The 25854-nt window shown below is 34.0% G+C and overlaps 1 protein-coding gene across 4 annotated transcripts in view; it reads right to left on the bottom strand.

Annotated features, from left to right (window-relative positions):
- Positions 1-25854, bottom strand: part of LOC135144639 (zwei Ig domain protein zig-8-like) — a 412694-nt gene that overhangs the window by 348811 nt on the left and 38029 nt on the right. Inside the window, exon 2 of one of the 4 annotated variants that reach the window (XM_064076682.1) lies at positions 24286-24697. In XM_064076682.1, coding sequence (XP_063932752.1) covers positions 24286-24358 — 73 coding nt within the window. In that variant the 5' untranslated portion in view covers positions 24359-24697. The remainder of the gene's footprint in view (positions 1-24285; positions 24698-25854) is intronic. The other 3 variants (XM_064076683.1, XM_064076684.1, XM_064076685.1) reach the window with 3 other exon arrangements.

Raw genomic sequence — 25854 nt, 5'->3', positions numbered from 1 at the left:
TGGCGTCACGGCGCGGTGTTAAAACTCAATCGAAAAGAATCTCTTACATCAAGGGTTTACATTTAATTAAAGCAAAATTTTCAAATTATTGGAAAGAGACGGCTGTGGTAAATAGAAGTCATGTCGATAAAATAAATCAAATCTGAAATAAGTTGGTAATTGATTTCTGTTACTTATTTGTTGACAATATCGTCACCATAAAACCGAATTTTCGACGAATCTCATATATTAATTACTTTATTTTTGATCGTAAAATAAAATACCTTTTGATATCAATGAGTTTGTACTAAACAATGTAAACAAGTGACTCCACTCTGTTTTTTTTTGCTAAAGTCGGGTTTCAACTATTTTACTTAGTAGTGTTACATTAACATTACGCTTTGCTTTTATTTTAAATTTAATGAACAAAAACAGGTTTTGATGTAGAAAAAAAGTCATAAGCTTGATGGATTTTCTTTACAAACACTGGAAACATTTTACGTAATTGGCCTGTCAACATGCGTAAGATGAAAGAAAATTTTAAATAAACGGTGAAAGTGTTTCGACTCTAATTGTTAAAATAATATCAAAGATATGCTTAATAACGATTTTTAAATTGTAGACGCACAACGGAGAAAACTTGAACCACTGTCTAAAATAAAAAGTGTAATTCGACTCTATACAAGTTTTTTGTGAAAAGTGCGGAAATATCACCATTTCATGTTATGGATATTGAAACAAAAAATATTTTAAAAGTGAAGTAAATTCACCTTTTACAGGTGAAAATGAAACGACCAAGTGAGCTGTAAGATGTGCTGAAGGCAGAAATAAATAAGCGTGATTATCAGATTAATTAATAAAATTTATCAAATCGTGTATCTAATATTTTATATCATTAGCTACGTTTATGAAATTATCTCGCTGAATCTAATACCTCAGTTTTAAACCCATCAAATAAATTTCTCTTCTAATAATTATCATCGCAATAGGGTAATTTAATTATCATTTTGAATACAATACATCTGAATTTTATTAGATTCTAGATTCCGATGTTATAACACTTGTCTTTAACGCAAACTCATCAAAAGCAAAGCAAAGCAATCACAATAGCATAATTTATAAATAGCTAGAGAAATATACAAAACTATACATAAAAATGTGTATTCTATAAACTCCAGGATAAGGCCATCAGACATTAAATTTATCCATTATTGCCTTTAAATCCAACTAAATGACAACGGTTCTTTATTTAAAATAAAAGATGCGATTCACACAAGTACGTAATCCTCTTAAAACTAGTCCAAGTGAACTGGAAAACACAGAAACTAAACACGTGATGAGTGATCAAAAGAAGCACTGATTATAAACCCATGTGTGCTTGCCTAGCAACATTGTAATCATCGGTCAGATATCAACTATGTCGCGATACGGTTTCTCCGATAGTGGGAGAAAACAATTCGCAAAATAATGTTAGGAATAATAATTTTATTTAAGTGTAGACAGTATCTATGTGCAGCATTTCGTTCCTATGTCTAACTCGAGATCAACTGTAATCGTAACAACTTCTGACAGCGATGTCTTGTTGTAGAAGTGGGGATAATTTTGTATTGTAGTATTCCTCTGAACAGGAGGTTGAGCAGGAACGACGATTACGTGAAATAACTCGAAATAAAGTAACTGTAAACTTATTACAAGCACAATACACGTGTTCACGAATTGGTCAAAATTTCACAACACATAAGACGATAATTAAATTATGTCACTCCAGTTACACTCGTGGGTAACTGTGGCGTACGCACGACTTTGTAAAAGAATTGTCCTTTGGTAAATTTTAAGAAATACAATTTACCATACCGTTTTAGCGCGTGTGTAACCTTTGCACATCTCACTTGTGAAGGTCGGACTGACGGCTCGGTTCACATATTCTACTGGGCCATGCATTTCTTCTCCACGACTAACAATGAAGTAAATAAGTAAGTGGTAAGTCATTAAAAAACTGTTCCTGTTTGCGACAAAAGAATTATCCTTATTCTCATTTATTAATCTGGTTTTCATTGTCTACTTGAGTCTATCTTCAAAATTTAATCTTTCATTTTCTATAGGTCTGTACTTAAGTGGTTTGAAGTAATGAGTTTGACTTTACATCAAACAGTAAAATCAGTAATTTTCTTCTAGTCATTTTTTTTTTCTATTTACTTTCAAATTTAATCGGGGTTTTAGTAAAAATTGTGTTACCAAAAATTAAAATTTTAATCCTTATGTTATCACTTATCAGTTTATCAGTAATGACAGGCGCAAAATATACATTGAGTTGGGATGAGCAGTCCCCCAGGTAAATGCGTCGCAGTGTAGCATGTGTACCAATGTCATACAATGAGTACAGCACATGATATACAGATCTGCGCTATATGCATAAGGCCGGCTGCAAAAAAACGAATGAATTGTGTAAACTCTAAACACTATGTGCATAACAGTTGTGTACTAAAAAAATGTCCAAAACTCTTATTGGAGGCTGTGTATGATTCTGAAGAAAAACCAGAACCCGAACCGACCAAAGACGTGGAAGAAGTCATAACAAAAAATGAGGTAACGCTGCTTAAAATGAAAAATCAGGAACCAAGAGAACAGAATAAAATACTACGGAAGAGAGTACTGTACTTACAGGAAGAGGTTGACGCATATCGGGATGGGAAGTTCACAAACGATGAAAAAAATGCATTATTTCAGGCTCATGTGGTAGTGGCATGTCAGTCTACATTTATTTCAGCTATTGGTAATTTCAGTAAAAAGTGGACAGAGAAATTCGAACAACTGTCAAGAAAGATGCAGAACATCAAGGTCTCATAAACTGAAATGAATGCCGAAAACTCATCAGTATTCGTCGTATCAACTTAATGAAAAAGTAAATAAAGAAAATCCATCACCATGTTATTAATCTAGCGGAAAAAGATGTTGCTCAAAACCCATCTAACTCAACAGCTTCAAAAAAGAATTACAAAAAAATACATTCGAAAGGTGTAGCCTCACCCATCATAGATAACAAAGTAAGTGACCGGTGTTACAAACCTGCCCAAATCGTGGAAGATGAATCTTTCCTGAAAATGCATCACAAAAAGAAGATGCCGAGAAAGTCTTAATATGAAGTTGGAGAAGAAATGAGTGATGAAAAATCTTTCATCGGTACTGGTAGAAGAGGAAGAACAATATGGTTATTTACTTCGGGAACGCAGGAATATGTAACAACAGACACGGTTTCAAACTATGTTTCAAACAAACTAAATGAAGTCAAGACAGACGTACATGTAAAAGAGAATATCCCACATCACAAAAAACAAGACAACAAATGTTTTCTCATTGGTGTCCAACCTAAACATCTTGAAGCGGTCTATTGCAAAAAGTTCTGGCCTCAAGGAATCCGATACTCTCGTTTTAATTTCAAAAGAGGAGAACATTTTTAAGAGAAAAAGTTCACCAAAATAAATATAAAACTAAAAGGTCGAAATTCCATCTGAACAACCGTAGGATCATTCACCAAAATATTAAATCTATAGATAACTGTGTACCACAACTAGAACATTTGCTTAAGAAGGAGGTATGTGATTTTCTGTGTGTAACTAAACACTGGCAGGACCAGAATCAGCTAAAAACTCGAAAAATACACGGTTATGAACCGGTATCTTTCTTTTCTAGAGACAGGGGACAACACGGTAGTTGTGCAATATAATCAAGACATACAATTAGTTCTTAGTCGTCGTCGTCTAGACAAGATGCAGAACACTATAGCAGTAATCCAAGAACCATGGATAGTAAAATCCAGGATCGCAGGGTTGAGGAATTTAAATGGCACTGTTGTTTCAGGTACCACAATTGAATCTCCAAGGACATGTATCTACATTTCCAGAAAAATTAAAGCCATCCTCCTATCTCAGGTCAGCTCCAGGGATGTGACTGCGGTAAATGTTAAGTGTAACATAAGGAGAGGCGAAGAGCAACTGGTAATAGCATCGGTGTACTTATTACCACAGAGAGCACAAGAACCATGTCCAACATGGGAAATGGCGAACTTGGTGAAACACTGTGATACCGGAAATATAAACCTTATCATCGGTACCGATGCAAATGCCCACTGTCTGCTGTGGGGGAGCAAAGATACTAACGATAGAGGAAGAACACTAGCTGAATATCTTTTATCAACAAATCTAGAGATTCTCAACCGATGCTGCAAACCTACTTTCGTAACATCGCCTAGTCAGTTAGTAATAGATATTACACTGGCTATATGGGATATCTCACAATATATAATGCGATGGCACGTCTCTAAAGAGGCGTCAGTGTCAGACCATAGATGGATTATGTATACATTAAAATGTATAGACATGGAGACAAAGACGTACAGGAACCCTAGGCTGACGAACTGGGCTTTATACAACGAAGAACTGGACGACAGACTGGGGACCTCCGTGCAGTCTATACCAACAGAATACAAATCGACAGAAGACATAGAAAAAACCTTGACCATTATCAACGACTCTCTAATGTCAGCGTATGAGAAAAGTTGCCCCCTAAAGAAGGAAGGTCTGGGCAAAGGTACGCCATGGTGGAACCGAAGGCTCAGCCTACTTCAATCGGGGCTAAGAAAACTTTTCAATAGAGCAAAAAACACTAAGAAAACTGAAGACTGGGAAGCCTATAAAGAGCACCGGAAAGAGTTTAAGAAAGAATTAAGAAAGAGAAAAGGTGAAACGTGGAGATCCTTCTGCAGCGACATAACGTCGACTGCTTCGGCCGCAAGGCTGAAGGGAGTTCTCTCGAAGAACCACATACAACAACTAGGTTTCCTAAAGAAAGAAGATAGCACCTTTACAGCCACCTTAGAAGACTCCGCAGAACTTTTACTGCAGACCATGTTTCCAGGCAGCACAAGGAGTACCTCCCATTCCAAAAGGGATGTAGCCGGTACTCAACCTTCCCCGAAGGACTGGGCGCTGGCGGCAAAGGTAGTCACGGAGGCAAGACTAGAATGGGCAGTGGACAGCTTTTCCCTATATAAATCTCCGGGACTTGACGGTATTTATCCCGCCCTCCTGCAGAGGGGAATGAGCAGACTACGCCCTATTTTGTTGTCAATGCTTCGGGCGTGTCTGGCTTTCAGCTACATACCGAATGCATGGCGAAAAGTAAAGGTTATCTTTATACCTAAGCCAAGGCGACAAGATTACACACAGTTGTAAACCGTATAGAGTGGGCGATGGAGAACAAACTCTTCACCTTAGGAATGTTTTTGGATATTGAATGAGCGTTTGATAAAACGACCTTCAAAAGCATAGAACTAGCCCTACGAGAGCACGACGTGGACCCCACCCTAAGTAGGTGGGTGGCCGGTATGCTGAGGAATAGGGAAGTACTGATTAATGTTGGTGGCACTGAGATTTAGGCTGTTGTAGGTAGGGGATGTCCTCAGGGAGGAGTTCTCTCTCCTGTACTGTGGGATACTGTCGTTGACAGCCTGATACGACGCCTCAATGATCTTGGGTACCACACAATTGGATACGCAGATGATCTAATCATTTTGCTAACAGGAAAAAACGCAATTACTTTATGTGAAATAATACAAGCTGCAGTAAAAATAGTCGAGGAATGGTGCAGCAGGCATACCCTCTCCGTTAATGGAGAGAACACGAAACTAATCCTGTTCACTAGGAAAAGGAAAATTGGCACACTACAGATGTCAAAAACATTTAACACAACACTTCAACTTTCGGACGAAGTCAAATACCTGGGAGTTGTATTGGACTGGCGACTGAATTGGAAGAAGCATGTAGATGATAAAGTGGAAAAAGCACGCTCGGCTCTTTGGCAATGTCGTAGGGTGGTGGAAAGGTCGTGGAGTTTAAATCCCAAGATCGCCCTCTGGATTTACACGGCAATAGTTACACCGATGCTGTGCTATGGAGCTTTAGTTTGGTGTCCCAGAACCAGACAAAAAACAACAACCCTGAAACTTGAACACGTTCAGAGAATGGCGTGTCTCAGTGTTACAGGAGCAATGAGGACCACTCCCACTGTGGCTCTGGAGACTCTTCTTTGCTTAGCACCTCTTAATATTTACATAGGGGAAGCGGCAATGAGGATGTCTCTAAGACTTCACTTTCTGGGAGTATGGAACAAGCAAGGCCGCACAACGAAGCACACTCGAATCTTAACGGAGGCGTTCAACAGAATACCCTTGTTAAGGATGGGCTGCGACCGAATGGGCACAAAACTAATATATGAGAAGATATATATAATATTAATAAATGATAATTCAGAAGGAAGAGCCGATATCGATATCTATGTCTATGATGCCAAAACAGATAGTGGTTCAGGAGCCGGCATGTACTCCGAACAACTGAACGCACAAATCAGTGTACCTCTCGGCACCCACACGTCTGTCTTACAAACAGAATTGATGGGAATAATGCTGGGAGCTTGAATTGTTGCCGAACGTGAAATCGGCAACAAATCAATACGCATACTTACTGACAGCAAGTCTGCACTACTAGCCCTGGACAGCTGTATGGTTCGATCCGGGCTAGTTTGGGAGTGCAGACAAACGCTAAGGTATGCAACGCAGAGGAATAGTGTGGAACTTTGTTGGATCAAAGGACACAGTGGCAACGAAGGAGACGAGAGGGCAGATGAGATGGTGAAGTGAGCCGCGCGCATGCCCTTCTGGGCATCCGAACCGGCAATCACGTCTTCGGCCGCCCTCTCGAACGAACTCGTAAAGCAATATACCCATAGACGCCATGAGCAGATATGGGCGACGTTGAGCAGCTGTCGGCAAAGTAGAGCTTGTATGGCGACACCAGACCGTAAGTTGACGAAATTTTATCTCTCACTTTCAAGGGACAAATTGCGTAAATTGGTAGGATTCCTTACGGGACATTACCAGTTTAACAAACATCTACATACGATAGGGGTGGTAACAGACCCAATCTGTCGTGGATGCAATGAAGAAGAGGAAACAGCTGAGCACATTCTTCGTGAGTGTTCAGCCCTAGCCTCCTACAGGGAATCCATACTAGGGGACATCTGGGCTAGTATGGCAGAAATCAGGGAGTTTCCACCCTCTGCAATACTCAAGTCCATTCAAGTAGTTGGGTGGCTTGACGAGTAGAGGAGCGGGAAAACACCCTGATATCGACTTGGGGAAGGTACAATGGGCCCAAAGGCGAGGCCTAAGTGCCGGCTGGCTAATGTCAGCCCCCATAATTAAGAATCCAGAATCCAATCCAGATAGTTCTTACTGTACAGAAATTGATCTTTTAACAATTTGAAATAATTGTGAATGCTGTGGAGTTGAATTTAAAACCAGAACAGATGCCATAGTTCTTGTCAATATTTACAAACCTCCAGATGGAGATATTAATTTATTTACAGCTGTTATGGACACCCTTTTGGAAATTGTAGACAAGGCAAAAAATTATATGTTATATCAGGTGATTTTAACACAGACTTTAAGTTAAATAGCAAAGCCGAAACTAAGTGAGTCAACTTAATATCATCATGTTATAGTTTATAATCCACATCCTACAATAAATCAGTACACGAGAGTTACACCTTCAAGCAAATCATGCATAGATAATATTATCACAACGACAAATACTAATTACAAGACTGAGATTCTAAAATCTGGACTATCAGATCACTTTGGGCAATCATGTATTTATGCTCCCTCATATACAGTCAGTATCTAAACAAACAATTTCTTTCAGATCGCACGCTGTAATAAACAGGACAAAATTTCCATCTAAGCTTCAACACGTTTGTTGGAATATTTTATACAATACGTGGGGCGCGAACGAGAAATGGACTGTTTGCTTCAAATTATTTAAAGAACTATATGAAAAACACTTTCCCATAATAACAGAACATAAACAACCAGTTAAAGAAACGTCAGTCTCATGGCAAAAAGAGACGTATCCGATAACATACAACCTCAAAATATCGAGATAAAGCCGGTTCCCAAGGAAGCAAAAACTACTGACAACACCGTTCAGAACGGAAATGTAAATAAATGTAAATCGGGTAACACTCCCCCTAAAAAACGCAGTCTACTCATCATTGGAATCAGGTCACACGTAGATAGTCCAAATGAAGAAGGGGATAGTTTTGCTATCTCTAGAATAATAAAGCACTCGTCCATTCACTTAACTCGTGTGAATCCAATGACAGAAGATGATGTTCTGAAATATATTGAAAATACCATGACATCCCTAGCAGTCATAAAGAAAAATATACCAGCGAAATAAAATTGACCAAACTACAATTTCGCCATCCTGAGAATTATAGTTCTTATAAGATTACGCTGGATTCGGTGTACTTTAAAAACCTCCTTGATCCTAAATTTTGGCCCAAAGGAGTAGCTGTTCGCAAATAAATATTTTACCATACCCTCGTACCTATCGTCCTCAAAAAACTCCATATCCACCATATCGTAAGTCCCCTGCCCCTTTTTTATCAAAATATCAGAGGTCTTCGTACAAAGCTTGACAAATTACACGAAAGTATCCTAAACGAGGACTATCCAATACTACCGATCCTTTGTTACCCTGTGATGTATATCATCCTGCATTAGGGATTAGTATTTTAAGTCATCACCTAATTGCTGGAACAGTCCAACTGATTCGAAAATTTTCGTAAAGCTGACTAGGATGATATTAACTCTTTTTTTAATACTATAAATTGGATATTTCTTTGTGACTTTCAGTGTATTGATGTGTGTCTTAGTGCTTTCTACGATGTAATCTCTACTGCGTTTGAGTTATTTATACCTAAATATAGGCCTTATTCCAATAAATTATCCTTCGTGGTTTGATCAGAAAACAAAGCTCCTTATTAAATAAAGATAAAAAAATTAGCTCATAAGAAATACAAACAAACCGGTTGTGTAAACGACTATTTAAATTTTTGTAATCTAAGATAGGAATGTAAGAGAGCCATTACTAAATGTAAAAGGGCCCATATCGACAACGTGGAGCAAAATATTCAGAACCATGTAAAATCGTTCTGGTCCGTTGTAAACACTAAGAGAGGCAAAAGTAATAGTTTGCCGAAAGTTTTATTTCGTGCTGATAATAAAACCGCAGACAATCTTCCTGATATTTGTGATCTTTTTGCTGAATATTTTAAATCTGTATACAGTGATTCTGACAACCTAGTAAATTTCCCATCTGGTAATAGAAAAACCTGTCCATCCACTCATTCACAAATTAATGAACTGGAAATATCTGTTGAGAGATCACCAAAGCTATATCAAATCTTGTCCTAAATTGAAGTCTTGCTTCCGATGGCATACCTCCAGCGTTTGTGAAGATGTGCGCGTCCTCGCTATCTTTTCCCCTAAAAATTATCCTCAATAAGTCATTACACGTAGATATTTTTCCTAAAGTCTGGAAAATCTCCGATCTAGTATCACTTGACAAAAGCGGAAGTAAAAGTCAAAATCTAAATTACTTGATTCTATTGTTACCGATAGGTTATACTCTTGTATTAAAGGTACAATAATAAAGGAACAATATGGTTTCATGGCTGGTAAATCCACCAATACTAAACCTCAAAATCTTTACGGATTACTTATTCAAAAATGTTGAAAATGGTTACGTAGTTAACTGTATTTATACAGATATCAAAAAAGCTTTTGATAGGATCAATATTCCGCTATTAATCAATAAACTAAATAACTTAGGTATTTGTAACCTCATATTATCTTGGATAAACTCGTATCTGACAGGTCGCTTAAAAAGAGAAAAAATATCCAATAATAGACCACGTTTTATTGAAGTAACTTCTGGAGTGCCACAAGTGTCACACATCGGACCGCTACAATTTTTGGTTTTTATTAATGACGTAAACTTGGTTTTTATACATTATAGATTTTTACTCTTCGCAGATGACTTGAAACTTTTTGTCGTATTCGAACCTCAACTGATGCTTCATTACTTCAAGAGTAAAGGAAATAATGGAATACCATTGAAAATAATCTTAAATTGACTACTTAAGCCCTGTATTAACTCACATATAAACACTTACACGAGGGAATCTTCCCGGATCAGTTAAAGAGGACCCTAGTGATCCCAATTTATAAAGAAGGAGATCAAGAATGCTTACAGAATTACAGACCAATAAGTATGTCACCCGCATTTGCCAAAATTTTCGAAAAAATAATATATAGGCGTTTATTTGTGTTCTTTATAAAATGTAATATGTTCAAAAACTTTCAACGTGTATACTTGCCTACAAAAAGTACTCCTACAGGATTAATACAATTTTATCAACATATCATTAACTTACTGGAGAACAAATTATCTGCTTGCGCCGTCCTAATAGACTTATCAATGGCGTTTGACATTGTAAATCATTCCATGTTATTTGACAAACTAAATCGTTATGGTTTAAGGGAAGAGGTATAGCACTTGATTTAATAACCAGTGGTTCTGTTTAAATTGGCACAAATAATAATTACCCAAAAATCTAATGTTAATACACTGAAGCTTGAATAGAAATAGCTTAAGCTACGCGGTTAAATGCCAAGCACAGCTGACTGTTTTATAGCTTGCTGAATCGTCACTGGAACAGTATACTTTCTGCTAATTATTGGTTATCACTTACTAGTTGTCCAAAAATAGTTATGTAAAAACTTCCATCTAAAAGTTACAGATATTAATTAGTATACAGATTTTCCGCAAATCGAACATGAAAGGGCTCCCTTATAATGTGAACATTTCCAAATCTAATTAATTAAAATTATATTATAAAAAGTTCTTTCAAAATAATGAATGTACATTGAAAAATACAGGAAATGAAAAGACTGAACTCAGTTTCTAGGGCACGCAGTCCATTCCTTGCATTTAAATTATTTTGTTGCGTTTCGACAAATGCAAAAAACGAATCGAGTTACGCAGACTTTGCTCCTGGTAGACAAAGGATGCATCATAAATGCACCAACGATCAGTATTCAAAGCTTTTCAATCCCTTTTTCTGCACACTTAGACGACAGTGCAAATATCTTCTAAATTGTCGAATTATCTTTTTATCGATCTTAAAAAAGCTCTCCATTATGAATTCAGCGATGTATTGTGTCTTCTAATAGCTCCCCTGACATGCCTTGCGTTCTCATTTGTATGCGGTCGGTTTTCCTCGTCATTTTTTATTGTTCGTCCCCAGGAAGTTCTTCAACATAAATAAATAAGTGATCGATAACACGACGATAATTAGATTGTAGCAGAGAGAGATTTTTAATTGGTGCATTAATCAAACGGCGCCCTCTGCTGTCGCACTGACGACTTCCCGACAAGGCCATAACCTGTGCTTGATTTTCATAAACCAATTTTAATAAGATAAATGACGAATGACCGAAAAAAAATGATGAACGGCCTCGTCACGCCCACATCGTAATCAATTGCGAATGTCCGCCTAGACACTTCATTTTACATTATAATATTCAAGATGGCGGCATTCGCAGACATGACAGTCCGAGAGGCTATGGATCGCGTAAAAATCGAGGAGGCTGGATGGAGCATAATTTATATAGACCCTCGTACAGAAAACAAAGGAGAAACGTTCCGTAGCCATCTGAGCTTAATCACGTATAAAAATGGCGGATGCCTGGAGGTGGCCGGTGGCGATATTATATATCACGTGATATCTCACCACCCTAGTTTTTCCACAAAATATAGACCAACAATATTGTTTGTTTTTATGTTACTGGCGGACCGCCGTGTTCAAATGGCATTCGCGCGAAAAAAATTCGCTCCATTCCGGTTTAATTTGGATGTTTTTCGCTCTACTGCTTTTGCCTTGTAACGTCCAAGGTCTAACGGCAACTGACATCCCTTTGTTTTTCCGAACGCATCAACAAAATCTTTATTATGTGAATAAATTAATTTGCTTTTTTCCGACAATACTCCCCCTAGATAAAAGATCTGACAGTGACTTTAAGAATTAAGTATTCCGGCAAAAATTCGGCTTTCCACGGCGCTTAACCACCCCTTGCTTAAAATTTAAAAGGACAAAAACACTGTTATGTTTTTCCGGCACAAGAAAGCACTTTATGCATTGTTTTAGTTGGTAATTTAAAACCTTCCTCCTACTAAAAGATAGTCTGTTACGTTTTATTTAGAATAATCGCTCCATCGGCCACCGAAACACTGAAATTTTTATTAATTCCGTTACCAGAATTTCTTCCGGATATAGTTCTTTAAAGCTTATCGCTTAAATTTCTTTGAATAAAAGAAGATTCTACCTTTTATCTAGAACGGTCAAGTCAGAAATTTATAGCCGCTTTATTACACACTAATGACTCAAGTGCACGAAGAAAGTGGAGGCTAAAATAATAAATTGTTATTAAATGAAAAAATAATTGCGTCTCTACTCCTCTTTTCTGGTGCGTACAATAATTAAAGTAATTTTTTGTTCCCAAATGAAGCCATTAAGATACTTGAGCAGTCAAAATGAGAAATTAAACAATTAACTTCTTTAACTTGTAACATAATTAACGTTGAATTTATTATGCTATGAAAACAGATCTCATTCAGGTGGATTAACTTTCGTAAGGTTATTAAATGCCCTTTAAGTTACACAGTTTACAGTATAATTTCAACGTATACACGGCCCTATCAATATCTTAATATATATAAAAGTATTTGCCCTAACTGACAAGCTGACTGATTCATGAATGCAGAACCTAAACCACTGAAGCTAGAAACATGAAATTTGGACAGTAGGTTCATTTTGTGTTATACGCACCCAATAAGAAACAATTTTTGGAAATTCCGCCCCTAAGGGGGTAAAATAGAGGATGAAAATTTGTGTGGGAGTCCCGTGAGTTTTTAAGTCTAATATTTAGTACATTATAAGAGAAATTTTAATGAGTTAGGTAATTGTCGTCCCCGAAATAAAGACAATACTATAGCCTTAATTACAGTATAATTCATCCAATTCATACTCGTACTAAAAATTTTAAAGATTTTTGTGAAATAATCTGAATCAAAATGGGATCCTTAGAATTATTAAAACACCACTTTCCGTTATTTTTACAATCGTATAAACAACTTCAAAACTCATTAGGTTTATTTGTTTTATACTTGTTTTTGAAGTTCCTATATTTTTTCGGGGAAATGACTAACTGGTGTATATTTTAACTGTGTGAAAATCGCAAAAGTTTCGCCCCACTTTGGCAATTTTCACACATTTGAGTATGCTGTTCATATCAATGGCGGTTTTTCAATATGAGCTGCAAAGCTCTAACACTGCTCTTTTTATTCTCAATTGTTGCCAGTGTTGCCAGTCTCCAGCTCTATATAGACACAATCATTTCTGTCGAATTGAATACTCATCCCTCAATGGCTGCATTTTTGTGATAATCAGAACCGTTAAACGAACAGATTAAGTTTTCTAAATTCTAAGAACATGTCACAGCCACCATCGCCCAGACGAAATATTTTAAATGTTTCCATTGAACCATATGAGAAAATGTTTATTAGTTGTAGTTTAAATGTTACTGTTATATACACTGTTGGACAAAAGTAGAGCAACAAATCAATTTTTTTGACAAACTTTCCCAAGTTGATAAAGTTAACTTAATTATTTATTGAGTGTGTAACTGAAACATTTTCTTCTCTATTTGAGCTGCTCTTGTACAAATTTATTTAACGTTTTGTAATCTTCATTCTACAAAATATTCAACTTTCTAAAAATGCAGCAAAAATATGTACGACAAAAGTAAAGCAACAAATGCACAAGTCATTTTTTATTTATTCATAACAAAACCAAAAAAGGAAAATAACAAAAGTAAAACGATGATATTAGTTTATTTTAATATGAAAATGGTAAATAGTCAATAATCAAGCAAAGCTGAAAAAAAATTAAAGTTTCCAAAAAAGCAAAATCATCATTCGTCATTCTCCAGGGCGTCCCATGATTTAAATTGTTTATTTATTCTTTTTGAATATTCTCTCATTCCTTTAAAAGCATATTCTGAAGCTCATCTAAAGTGTGGGGTGCAGGTACATTCAATTAATATGCTGGTCAAGAAAGAAGCACTGTACTCAGAAAAATAATAGCTGGCCCATTTTTCATGCCGGTGAGTGTACATATACGGAATTTGACTACAGTCGGTCCAGTAGTTTCGGTTATATTCTATCTAATGAAAATCCAGGCAGAAGGGGAACAAACAAATAGACAGAAACGAGAGACCCATTTCGTACTTTAGCAGTCAGGAAACGTTGAAAAAACATAAAAGTAGTCAGTCGTTCAATGGACTCGATTATACTACTTTCTTAGCTTACACTCGGGAAGTAAAAATCCATTTTTTCTAGGTGAAGTAAGTTGCTTTATTTTATTATGAAGTTCTGTATAAATAAATAATTGCATATTTAATTTTCAGCTTATATTTCCGTTTTTCTTTTGTGGGAAAATTCACTTGAAATATACGCACAACATGCTTATTTGCCTGTACTTTAATACTCCATATATATTTAATTTATAGGGGTTATCATAAAAAAAACCAAAATTGAATTTTATCATTTTTATTTAATTATTATTCAAGGGCGAGGGAAGTTGTAATTAAACAACTATAGACCTTTTTTTTATGTACAGAGGTTATCACAAAACCGTACTTTAAGATTATTAAGATGTGAAATAAGTTGCATAGTGCACAAGTCCAGTAGTAGTGATAGCTACCATCACCACTTTTCAAATAATTTTGTAAATATACTGTAAGCACGTTTTAACAGTAAATAAATGATGAAACCAATTTTTATCTTTTAATGTCTTTGAAACACCCTCACATAAATTTAGTCTTTTAATTTAAAGGAACCCACTCAAGGCTTTGTCAAGACAGACTAATTCGGTGGCTTGTTTATCAACTGAATAGAAGTTTATTCACGCGAGTTTCGATTTTAATGAAAAAACAACCGCGTTTCCCCAAAAAAAACATTATATTATATTTAAAACTTTTGGTAAAATTGGCATAAAATTTTTGGTAACGCTAATGTATTTCAGGATACAAAGGAATTTGTGATTCCTCTTTTGATTTTTTTAAAACTTGCAAAGGAAAAATAATACATAAACAAAACTTTCTTTACCTATTGCTCGGAACGTAAAAATGTATACAAACATTCCCCTACCTAAGAGCGAATTTTCCAATAAATACACATGTACAGTTACGGGTTTCTGGAAGCGACGTCATAACATTTAAATAAACAAATACATGTATTTTTTGGTTAATATACTACGTAATACCTAAATCAATGTTCATACAAACTTTTTTCATTTTTGAATCAAACTTACGCATGATATTGAAAGTATACCCATTCTGTAGAATAATGAACGAAATTAGGTAAAAGAGAATTATAGGCGTATTGTAAGCATAATTTGCTTTAAAACTAATAATGTACATAAATGAATTTTTGTGGTTTCTTAGCGTTCTGAACTTTTTAACTCAATTTTATTGTATGTTGTTCAATAAGTATGTATTTGCTTCGGGCATTATTCAACATAATTAAATTCTAAAGTTACAAGTCACCACTAGGTGGTATAAGTAAAGCGATGGCTAATAAACTAAATAAACGATATCATTTCATCATCATTTTTTTACTTCCCGAACATAAGCCAAGAAAGTATCGTAATAAGTTGCATCGGATGACTGGTTACTTTAATGTTTACTCGACGTCTCCTAACTTCCAGAGTACAAAAAAATAGTTCTATCGTTTCTGTCTGTCGTCTGTGTCGATTTTCATAAGATAGATAATAATTTTCGAAATTGCCAGACCGATTGTTGTCAAATTTTATACTTATGAAGAATATCACATAGACGGTAAAACGCTAACCAAAATGTGTCTGATAGTCTGATCATTCCTACCAACAAAGGAATGAAGTCATCCTCACAATTTGCAGTAGTAAATGTTGTTTAAATTTTATATAAAAACATAGTTCTGTTTATAAATCCATGTTGAGTTTTTACTCCAGACATCCAGATGTTTGCAGAAAAATAGTAATTATATAACCACATTTGCAAAGAAGCGAAATTTGTTGGGACTATAGGTACTTTAGGGAAGAGCGAAGTTCTGTCGAAATAACCTTCACCCAATTTTTTATTGAATAATCAATTCTACACTGAAGGTAATTTGCATTGGTGAAGTTGGTCTGGTTTGTAATAAAAAAACAAATAACCGATTTGCTTAATGAAAGCTTGATAACGTTTTATGCAAAACATAAATATGTAGCAATATTTGAATTATTATTGAATAAGACAATTATTTTCTATAACATCAAACCACTCTATTGTTTTAAATAATTGGAAGTAACATATTCCGTCAAGAGTTATTATTAAAACTTATCTTATTAATAAATATACTTTCCAGTGATGAACAGTGTTATCAACTCATGTTAATCACGTAGCATGGTTACTTATTTTTACTTCTTAATGGACGCAGCGAAATGTTAATTTACTGCAATGTAAATAACATGGTACTCAAAAATTCTGCTGTATTTAGATATAAAATGTAGGTTATATTACAACTAGTTATAAGTATATTTTACAGCCAACTTGCAAATTACTCAAACCGCAGCAATTAACAAAATAAAGTCTTTTGTGTATTTTGCACTGATTAAACAACTGTTACTTAAAGAAATAAATTTTTTCTTCTTCATATTGTAAAACATACTCAGCTTTTATAATTATTTAGCTCAAAGTTTATGACGGTCGTACATAATATACTCGTACACTTATGCTCAAAAATGTGAAATATTGTGAAATTTTCAAAAAATGTGTCAATAATTTTACCTACCTACTAATAGTTACCTAACGACTTTGTATAATACTCCAACTGCTGGTTCGTTTTTATGACTGTATCCTATTGTGAAGGAGTTAAGTGTTCCACAATAGGCTTCTGCCGTAAGTAATCTAGCGGTCATAAACCGTTAAGGGAGCAACTGTCCACACTACACAGGGCCGTATGCGCCCGTAAACCTTTAACATGATTTATGGCATGGCTATTTACATTTTCAAAAGAGTTCCTAATACTTGCGGTAATTGAGATTGCAGTGCCATAAAAACGAAGTCAGAGTTGGACCACTATAACAGAAAGAACACTTTATTTTAAATATTTTAGGTAAATAATTTTTATATTTTTATGAGAATGAAAACAAGTTTTTTATGTCATGAAAACAAAGAAAAAAAGAGATTTTTACAAAATTGCCAAAATGTTAACAGGAACGGACCAAAATTCTTGAAAAACTTAAGCTTCATTTTCTTTTTCTTTTTTCGTGGTATAAAAGACAATTTTTTACAATTTCATTTTCATAAAGATTTAAAAATTATTTACCTAAAAGTATTAAAACAGTAAAGTGCTCTTTCTAGTACAAAGTGTTTTAGTCACTTATATCATCATATTAAACAAATTTATGAAAATTGCAATTTGTTCCATATTTATTTTTGTCCATGAGTTTATAAAAAACTTTTGAAAAATTTTTTTATTATTCCAAATATGACTTTTGTGTGCATTATGACTCTGGATATCTGTTTTCAGGACATTCGATTGGTCTTACATTGTTTCTCCCTTTTCCCGCCAGGTTTTTCACTACGCATACAATCAAATAACATTTTACAGATAAGAAAACAAATTATTATTTGAAATATTACTAAAGCACCCAAATGTTTTCAATATTTATAATTTAGTTAATAAAATAAATTGCCCCATTCGTTAATTTTTTGAGACATTCTGTATAATCATTTCTACAAAACAAAGTGTTGTATTTTGAAGAATATGACGTGATTAAAATTTGGAAGACTCTTATTATCGATTTACCATGTTTACGATATCCTTAAGCACAAAATTTGAGACCAACCGATTTTATTTTGTAAAACAATTTGTAAAATTTTAAACTGTTACCAAAAGCTTATAAATACACGGTATGTTGGGTTAAAATTAAAAGTGAATTAATAAACTTCGAGTATAAAAGCATATTATTTTCCACATTTTAATTAGGATTTACTTTATAACGTTTCGAAATGACGTCATCAAATTTTTTGCAAGGATAAATAGAGAAAAAAGATAATTATTTTTACTTTACATCTGGAAATATGAATATTTTGCGGTTATGTTAAGTTAACACTTTTTCTCTCTGAAAATTATCTCAATAAAAAAAACATAACAATTTTTAGTAGACGTAAAGTCATGTGCACTTTCATCTTAGTATGAAAAAAGCCTTTGCAGTTAATAGTTTAATTAGCAGTCTCAGTATTGATGGTTTCGAAATGGAATACGAATATACAGGCTGATTTGTTAACCTGAAGCTTTCAAATTCTCAAACTATAAGCACTGTACAAAAAAATGTTCAAATTCAAAATTTAACGATTCCATAGATTCCGTACATTAGGGCAAAAAATTAGTATCTCTCCCCCCTCATTGTAGGTGGGGCGGGGGGTAACTTTGAAATAACAAATACGGACCCCCAATTTTTTTACAGATTCAGGTTCTACGGCATCTAGGGTTTGTCTAAAACATTTTTTTAGATTCATGACAGATGACGCTGTAATAAAAGAAATTCAATTTTTTTAGATTTCTCCTACTAACAATCTCGTTTCATTGTAAATAACCAAAAATGAGTCGCCACATTACTGAAGGCAATTTGAATAGTGAAATGTAGCGAGATAGTTTGGAAAATAAACTGCCAACATTACTCGAAAACTTGAGCTTAGAGATGCTACAGAACATATGGTTTCACCATGATGGTTGTCCAGAACACTATTCGATGGTAGCACATGAAGTACTTGATCATGATTTCAATGGTTACTGGATCTTTGAGTTAGTTTGAAAAAGTAAAAGAACACCAAGAAGGTATCGTGATCTTGTAATAAAATTTTATACACAGGGTAAGGGTTATTAGAATAAAAATTAATTAAAATTTCAATGTTATCGGTCCAGTAATTTTAAGAAAAACAATTTTTTTTGTTTGGACGTAGTACGCAGTTTTTCTATTTACAAATACATATTTTAGAATCACCGGAAAAACTTTTTGTTAGAATATTTCGAAAAATATTTAAAAATAAATTGTTACCAAAATAGTAATTAAATAGTCGATTACTACTATTTTTTAATTTGTTCTGTTTATATTTATACTTTAGTATAAGAATATTATCTTTAAAAATGTGACATATGTATTTTTTGTAATAAAACGTAAGCTCGGGAAACCTGTTTTGTAATTTGTAAATAAATTTAGTTCTGTTATTACGTTTTTTTTTTAAGTTTTTTAGCATATACAACTGTATATCTCTGCATATATTAAGAAAGTTACTACATATTTGCATAAATTTGATGCATATCATATGATAAGATTTCCCAAAATTTTGCTGCATATTTTCCGCTCTCTACTGATAACAGTTTGCCACAGATGATAAAGTCCTGTTTAATCGGGCTACAATTTAGCGAAACGAAAATAATTCCTCTTCCCGAGGACCCACAATTCGATCTCTCTCAGAGTCGCAGAGTTGGCTAAAATTTAGATGACGACTCACTCGAGGCCTTACGACAAACACCATGTTTTTCTTTACCATACAAGAAAAACATTTCTTTTTTCTTAAAACTACTGAATCAATACCCTTCAAATTCTAATTAATTCTTATTTAATCAACCATTATATATAAAGTTTCATTAGAAAATTATAATTTTTTCAAGGTGTTCTTTTACTTGTGTCACTCAGTATATTACGAATCGAAAAAAATGTTTCAGACAAATCATACGTACTTAGCCGCAGACTCCAAATATGCAATAAAAAATAGTAGTTCCAATTTAAGGTTACGAAGTTAACCCCTGCTCCACCTAGAAATAGAGGGGAAGGGGGCCTAATTTTAGCACTAGTGTATTTCCCCTGTGGCTTGATTAAATTTTGAGTCTGGACATTTTTTCGCAGAATCCTTATTTTTCGAGATATTTGAAAGTGTCAGATTAAAAAAATCACCCTGTATATGTGCTCACCACAAATATAATAAAGAAGAAATAAACCTCTGCTCATTATTTGATATGGTATTAAGTGGTTAGCTAACTAGCAACATCTCTTCTGTAATTGTAAAATCTAAATTTAGACTTACCTTGAGAAGTCACCGATCTGGTGAACGTATAGAGCGAAAACGCACAATAAAAAAAAGTAGCCATTTATTTTCAGTCGCTTGTTACTACTCTCTATTTAACGCAAACTGACAATACCAGTTACCAATCAGCAAACAATCCAATAAAATCAAAATAACTAAAGAATTACGAATTGAAAAATTACAAAAGTGTTTGTAAACAAATTGAAGTTGAAAACTCTATGCGTGTAGACTGATTTTCTGAAGTATCAAATACTAATTAATAGCGAATTTCGAGAGTTATTGCTTTTAACAAGTTGATAGCCGCCGAAGATTTTCTCACTTGCGATAAGAACACTAACAACAGAAAAATTGAATAACAAAACTGACAGGTTGATTAATTTAGGCAAGAAGGTAAGATGATATGGAAGAGACACATAAAATGGTTAAACAAACTAGAATAAAATTAACAGCAGTAGATAATAATCAACTAACCAAAAATGCAAAGTTACCTAAGAAAAGCTCTAAGAGAAGGGAATAAGTAGAAAAGGGAATAAAAAGAAAACATACTATAACTTAGGGCGCGGAAGACACAGAGGAGGAAATAAGGAAAGATACAGAGTCCAAAAATAAATGGATGTGATGGGAGCTGCTTGAGTTGATACAGGAACTGAGAAAATGGCTAAGATAGGTGTGTTAAATGAGAAATACCGTCACAAATCCTAGTCAAATGATAAGCAGTACAAATAAAAAATTTGTTCATAACAACATTGATAAACAAAATTGGTTATCGCCGGATGAAGAGACTAAAATAATCAAACTGGTAAATTAATTATAGTTATAATAATACACATGCATTAGATATACGAGATGCCCGAAATCATAGAAGAGTTGATTTAAATATGGACCACTATCCGGTTGTAGTCAAGTATAAAGAATAAATATCCAACTTAAAAAAGGGAAAAGCAACTACATTTGAGAACACCAAAAACAAAATGATAATATAGAAGAAGAAATTGACAGGAAATGGACTAATTTACACCACGGCCAATGAAGTACTAGCCTACATTTGATTTGTAAAAATTTTGAAGCTTTAGCTACTATATTTATATGTCAAAACATAATAACACAAGTGACAAAGTAAAGTGAATTTAAACGTTTATTTGACGCATACGTAATACTATTGTATTAACCTAAATTTTTACCACATTGAATTGTGGCTAAACCTACATCTGCGTATATATTATATTATAATAAGTTGTGTCTACGAGTTTAGATAGTTTGACGACGAAATAGAGATAAAATCAAGATCTAGAATAAAAATGCTACAAAAGAATTCAGCGTCAATAAAACAAGAATATCTCTAAAAAGCACGAAGTAAAGAAAACACATTGAAGAAAAGGAGACAATTTAAAAATCATATGGAAGTCTATGAGCAAATAATTAACAAAAGGTAATTCTACCGAGAAACTGAACTCCAACTGAAGAGGGGATTTCAACCAAGATTATGAAATTATGATATGTAGAGACATAAAAAATAACTGTTGAATTATGGATGTAAAAAATGTAGTAACCTAGTAAAAAAATAACTGAAGCAGTTTGTAGAAGAAGAGGTAGGGTTTCAAAAAAAACGTTCAACTATTCATCAAATATTTGTATTCAGACAAACTGCAAAATTATTAATGTGTATGAAAAATACAATAATCGAACTTGGAATTCAGAATTAAATGTTGGTTCTTGCAAATGATGTTGACAGAATGGGTACGAGGAAAAAAGATGTAGAAGACATGTACGTATCAAAAAAGTCCCAGAATAATAGGACTGCAATTAAACGAACAAAGTATATGCTAACAAAAGGTAACTGGTAAACGAAGAACAAAAAATAACATTAAACCAAACTTTTTAAAAAATGGATGAATTTACATATCTAGGTGCTATAGTACCAGAACCAACTGAAGACGAGGAAGATACAAAATGCAGGACAATAGCAGAGAAGATATACTGTTTTGCTTGTTCGAACACACTAGAATCAAAACTGCTGTCAATTAAGTCCAAGGTTAAAATATACACAACGATAATAAAATTATCGTGGTGATGCCTTAGGAACGTGAAGGCTGAACCAATATGATGAAAATACAGTCGAAATTATGGGAGAGGAAAGTACTACGAAAATGTATGGTGAAGTTAAAGAAAACAAAAAGTGAAGGACCAGAACTAAACAAGAAGTGATGACGCAATTTAGTAAGTTATTAAGGAAAATTGTGGAGAAAAAGAGGAAAGTGCGACAAAGGAAAAGGTGAATAGAATAATCAGGTAAACTAGGAATTCTCAACAAGAAAAAGATGGCAAGGAATTAAAACGATTGACAGGGTAGCGAAAATTAAGAAAGCAAAAGGAATTTAATAACCAGCCGTCCCTCTTGAGACCACTTAAGGGGGTAAGTATGTTGTGTAGCCACCACATCTTGTAAAAATTAAGTCCTAGTTACCCATGAGACGGGCAAGGCTCTTAACGAGTTATGAAGCTATGGAGAAGAAAATGACTATGTAAATTACAAATTATGATTATGATGGGTATGACCATTTTTCCTAGAGGTAATAGTTACTTACAAAAAAGTCAGAAAAATCTCACATTACTGAAGGGGAGCTAAATTGAAATACGACGCACTGACGTGTTTTGTATTAAATTTTCCGAAAATCGTAAAAAAGACGAAATTTAAAAATTTTAGAAAATTTTTTTGCAAATTCCACAAAAATCAAGTTTGTTGGCAATTATAGTTAAAAGTAAACAACATCGAAAAAATTTCAATTCAATTTTGTGCGTGTGTCGTGAAAACAGTGTTAATTCATAAAATAATGATGAAAGAAGACGAAAATCATTGTGAGGGTATTCCATTTGAGGTGTAAATTAAAAGATCGGTACGAAAGGGCATTCCAAATTTTCGAAGATTGGCGTCGAGAAAAAAAAGTTAATTCACTTACCGAAGAAGTATTTCTTGCGTAGTTTGCGGAAAATGTTAAAATCCGTGTTTTATTGAAGTAGAATTTGAACATTAACAAGTTTTATAAGCTTATTGCATACTTAAAGCGAAAATCGACTGGTTAGCAACCAAAAAAATCGAAATATTTGTCCCGGAGCTAGATTGCTAAAATTCTTCTTGAAGCCTCCGACAAGGAAGTTTTATTAGTGAAAGTAAGTTGTGACGATGGTTAAATATGTACTTCAAATTAATTTATTTTTCTTATGTACATATTTACAAGTCGCGCTTATTGTTGGCGTTTCGGGAGCTTGAATGAGACGAATTATCAAAAATGTTCCAGGATTACATTGAAGATCAAGATAACGTTCTAATAGTACACATTCCTGATTCTAAAACAAAAAACTTCGTCGCTTTGTAATTGTCAATGAAGGAAATCTTGCTTTGCACAGGCGTTATGTGGAATTACGCCCGGTCGTGCTCCACACCGACACCTATTTCTAAATTACAAGCAAGGGAAATGTACTGTCTAACCAGTGAGGCTACATTTATTTGGAAAATTCACTTCTAAAGTTGCAACGTATCTTGGGTTACCTACACCTCTGCAATACACGGGGCATTGTATGTGCCGCAGTTCAGCAACTTTATTAGTAGACGCTGGGGGCGATATCTCCAATTGAAAAAGACATGGAGGATGGCAAAGTATATACAATGGTGGCTGAGATCTATATCGAGAAGTCGATACAAAATAAGCTAGATATAGAAAGAAAAATATAATCAGGGCCAGCAAAAAAACAACTACTACAACATATTAATATTTCTAATTAAGTTTTGAATAAATTTTTCTTTTTTATAGTACCTTTTGTATTGTGCGTCTTGTAAAGTCTTTATATAAAATATTGTTTTTATGACGATTTCCGGAAAAATAATATAACCTATCCTATGTATACACTTTCGTCTTACTTTGCAAAACGTCGCAATTATCACGATATAAATAGTTTTCACGGTTCGGAAATGGAATACGAATAAATAGAGGCTCATCACAAACACATTAAACAAGAAGGAAACGTCTGCTCATGATTTCATATGTTATTAAGCGTTTTGATCACCGACAACATCTCTGTAATTGGAAAATCTAAATTTAAATTTCCATAAATACAAAAGCTCATATACGCACTAAACATTTCATGAAAAAAAAGTAAATTGCGGTCAGACTTACCTTGAGCATCCGCCGAATTGAGAACGTGTAGGGCAAAAATAAACAAGAACAGTGGCCATTTTTCTATTCCCATGACGATTGTTGTCCCAACTACCCTTTATTTAACGTGAAACAACAGTATAGGATTTCATCTCGTACGAACGTGATCTTGTTCATGTCGGGACCGTTGTTAACATCTGTTTCATTTCCATGCTACCCACTTTATTGCAATGTTTTTTGTTACATTTTTATTACCGATGAACAAACTGATTGATGAATTCGCACTCTGAAGTTATAAAATATTTTAGTCGGAGAAGCAGTGTAGCGTGCAAACTGACACTAATACAGCTCGATTCAGTCCATATAACAATCTAATGTTTTTACTACATGGATATAAATTCATCGATTTTACGTGCCATTAATTCCAACTGCCCTGGTGACAGTAATATAAAAGTAAATGTAGTGCAATGTAAGCTGCTAGGCGCTGGACGTGCGGGGTTATTTCAGTTTCGTCACCCGAACAGATTGTTTTTTCGCTGAAACCGAGAGCGCAATAATTATTTGCAACTTTGCGCACATTTTATGTATCAACATTTTTATAATTTCACATGTCAAAAATTAAAAATAGAATCGTATCCGGTCACGCTTATTTTCATTAACAAAACATCTGCCAAGTGGTAAAAAATATATGTCAAACCAGAAGGTCAATTACGTTGTCCCACACATTTTTTGTGCAGACAAATGAAAAAATTAGTGGAGCTGTACAGTTAGTACCTATATCGGGACACATTTTTTACAATTCTTGTTTTATTTTTTAAACTTGGAAGCAATGCCATACACTTCTGTTAATTATCTCATTACGTAATTTGCCAAATCAAATACAAGTTTTATTGTTGTTTACGTCAAACGCAGGCGGGGTACAAAAATGTCGAACATCATGTTAGCTTTGGAACATTTGTTACAAAATTTAGTAATTAACTATTTGCCTCTTAAATGAGACAGAAATGAACTACTGGTTGCAGCAAACACAGTGAAAATTATGTCCGACATATTTATTGGCATTTGTGACATTGACAATGAAGCGGCAAAATTCATGAAATGTCAAAATCAACTAGAGGAATATTTTATAATCACTTGTATAATCTTGATTATTGTACACAATAGGTGATAATACACTCGAACTGATTATAATATATAAAAAAGCTATTTGAAGTGAATTATTTCCCACTGTTCAAAAATAAAATTTTAAAGAAACTTTCTCAGAAACAATATTTTGAGATTTTAAAAATCTGTGTAAATTCCTGAACTGAAATCTTCGTTTCTATTAGCTCAAAATATTATTAAATGAATATTAACTGCTTTGTTTCGATGATGCGAATTTTAAAATCAGCACTAATGCAATCAAAGTTTCGGAATGGAATGGAAGAAATATGATGAGGTAGACGGGATAAAATGTAAAAAAATATATGTTAAGAGAAGAAATGAAAAGTCATAATATGAATGTAAAAATTAGCAAAAGTTCGAGAAACATACATATATCTAATAAAGAGAATAAGATATTAGATTTTGCAAAATTGTTTAAAAAAAACT

This window comes from Zophobas morio, unplaced genomic scaffold, assembly GCF_036711695.1.
Source record: "Zophobas morio isolate AGI-343-1 ecotype UQ-CSIRO unplaced genomic scaffold, CSIRO_AGI_Zmor_V1 ptg000108l, whole genome shotgun sequence".
NCBI classification, from domain to species: Eukaryota; Metazoa; Arthropoda; class Insecta; order Coleoptera; family Tenebrionidae; genus Zophobas; species Zophobas morio.
The sequence above is the reverse complement of the archived record's forward strand: the minus strand, read 5'-3'. Positions and strand labels throughout refer to the sequence as shown.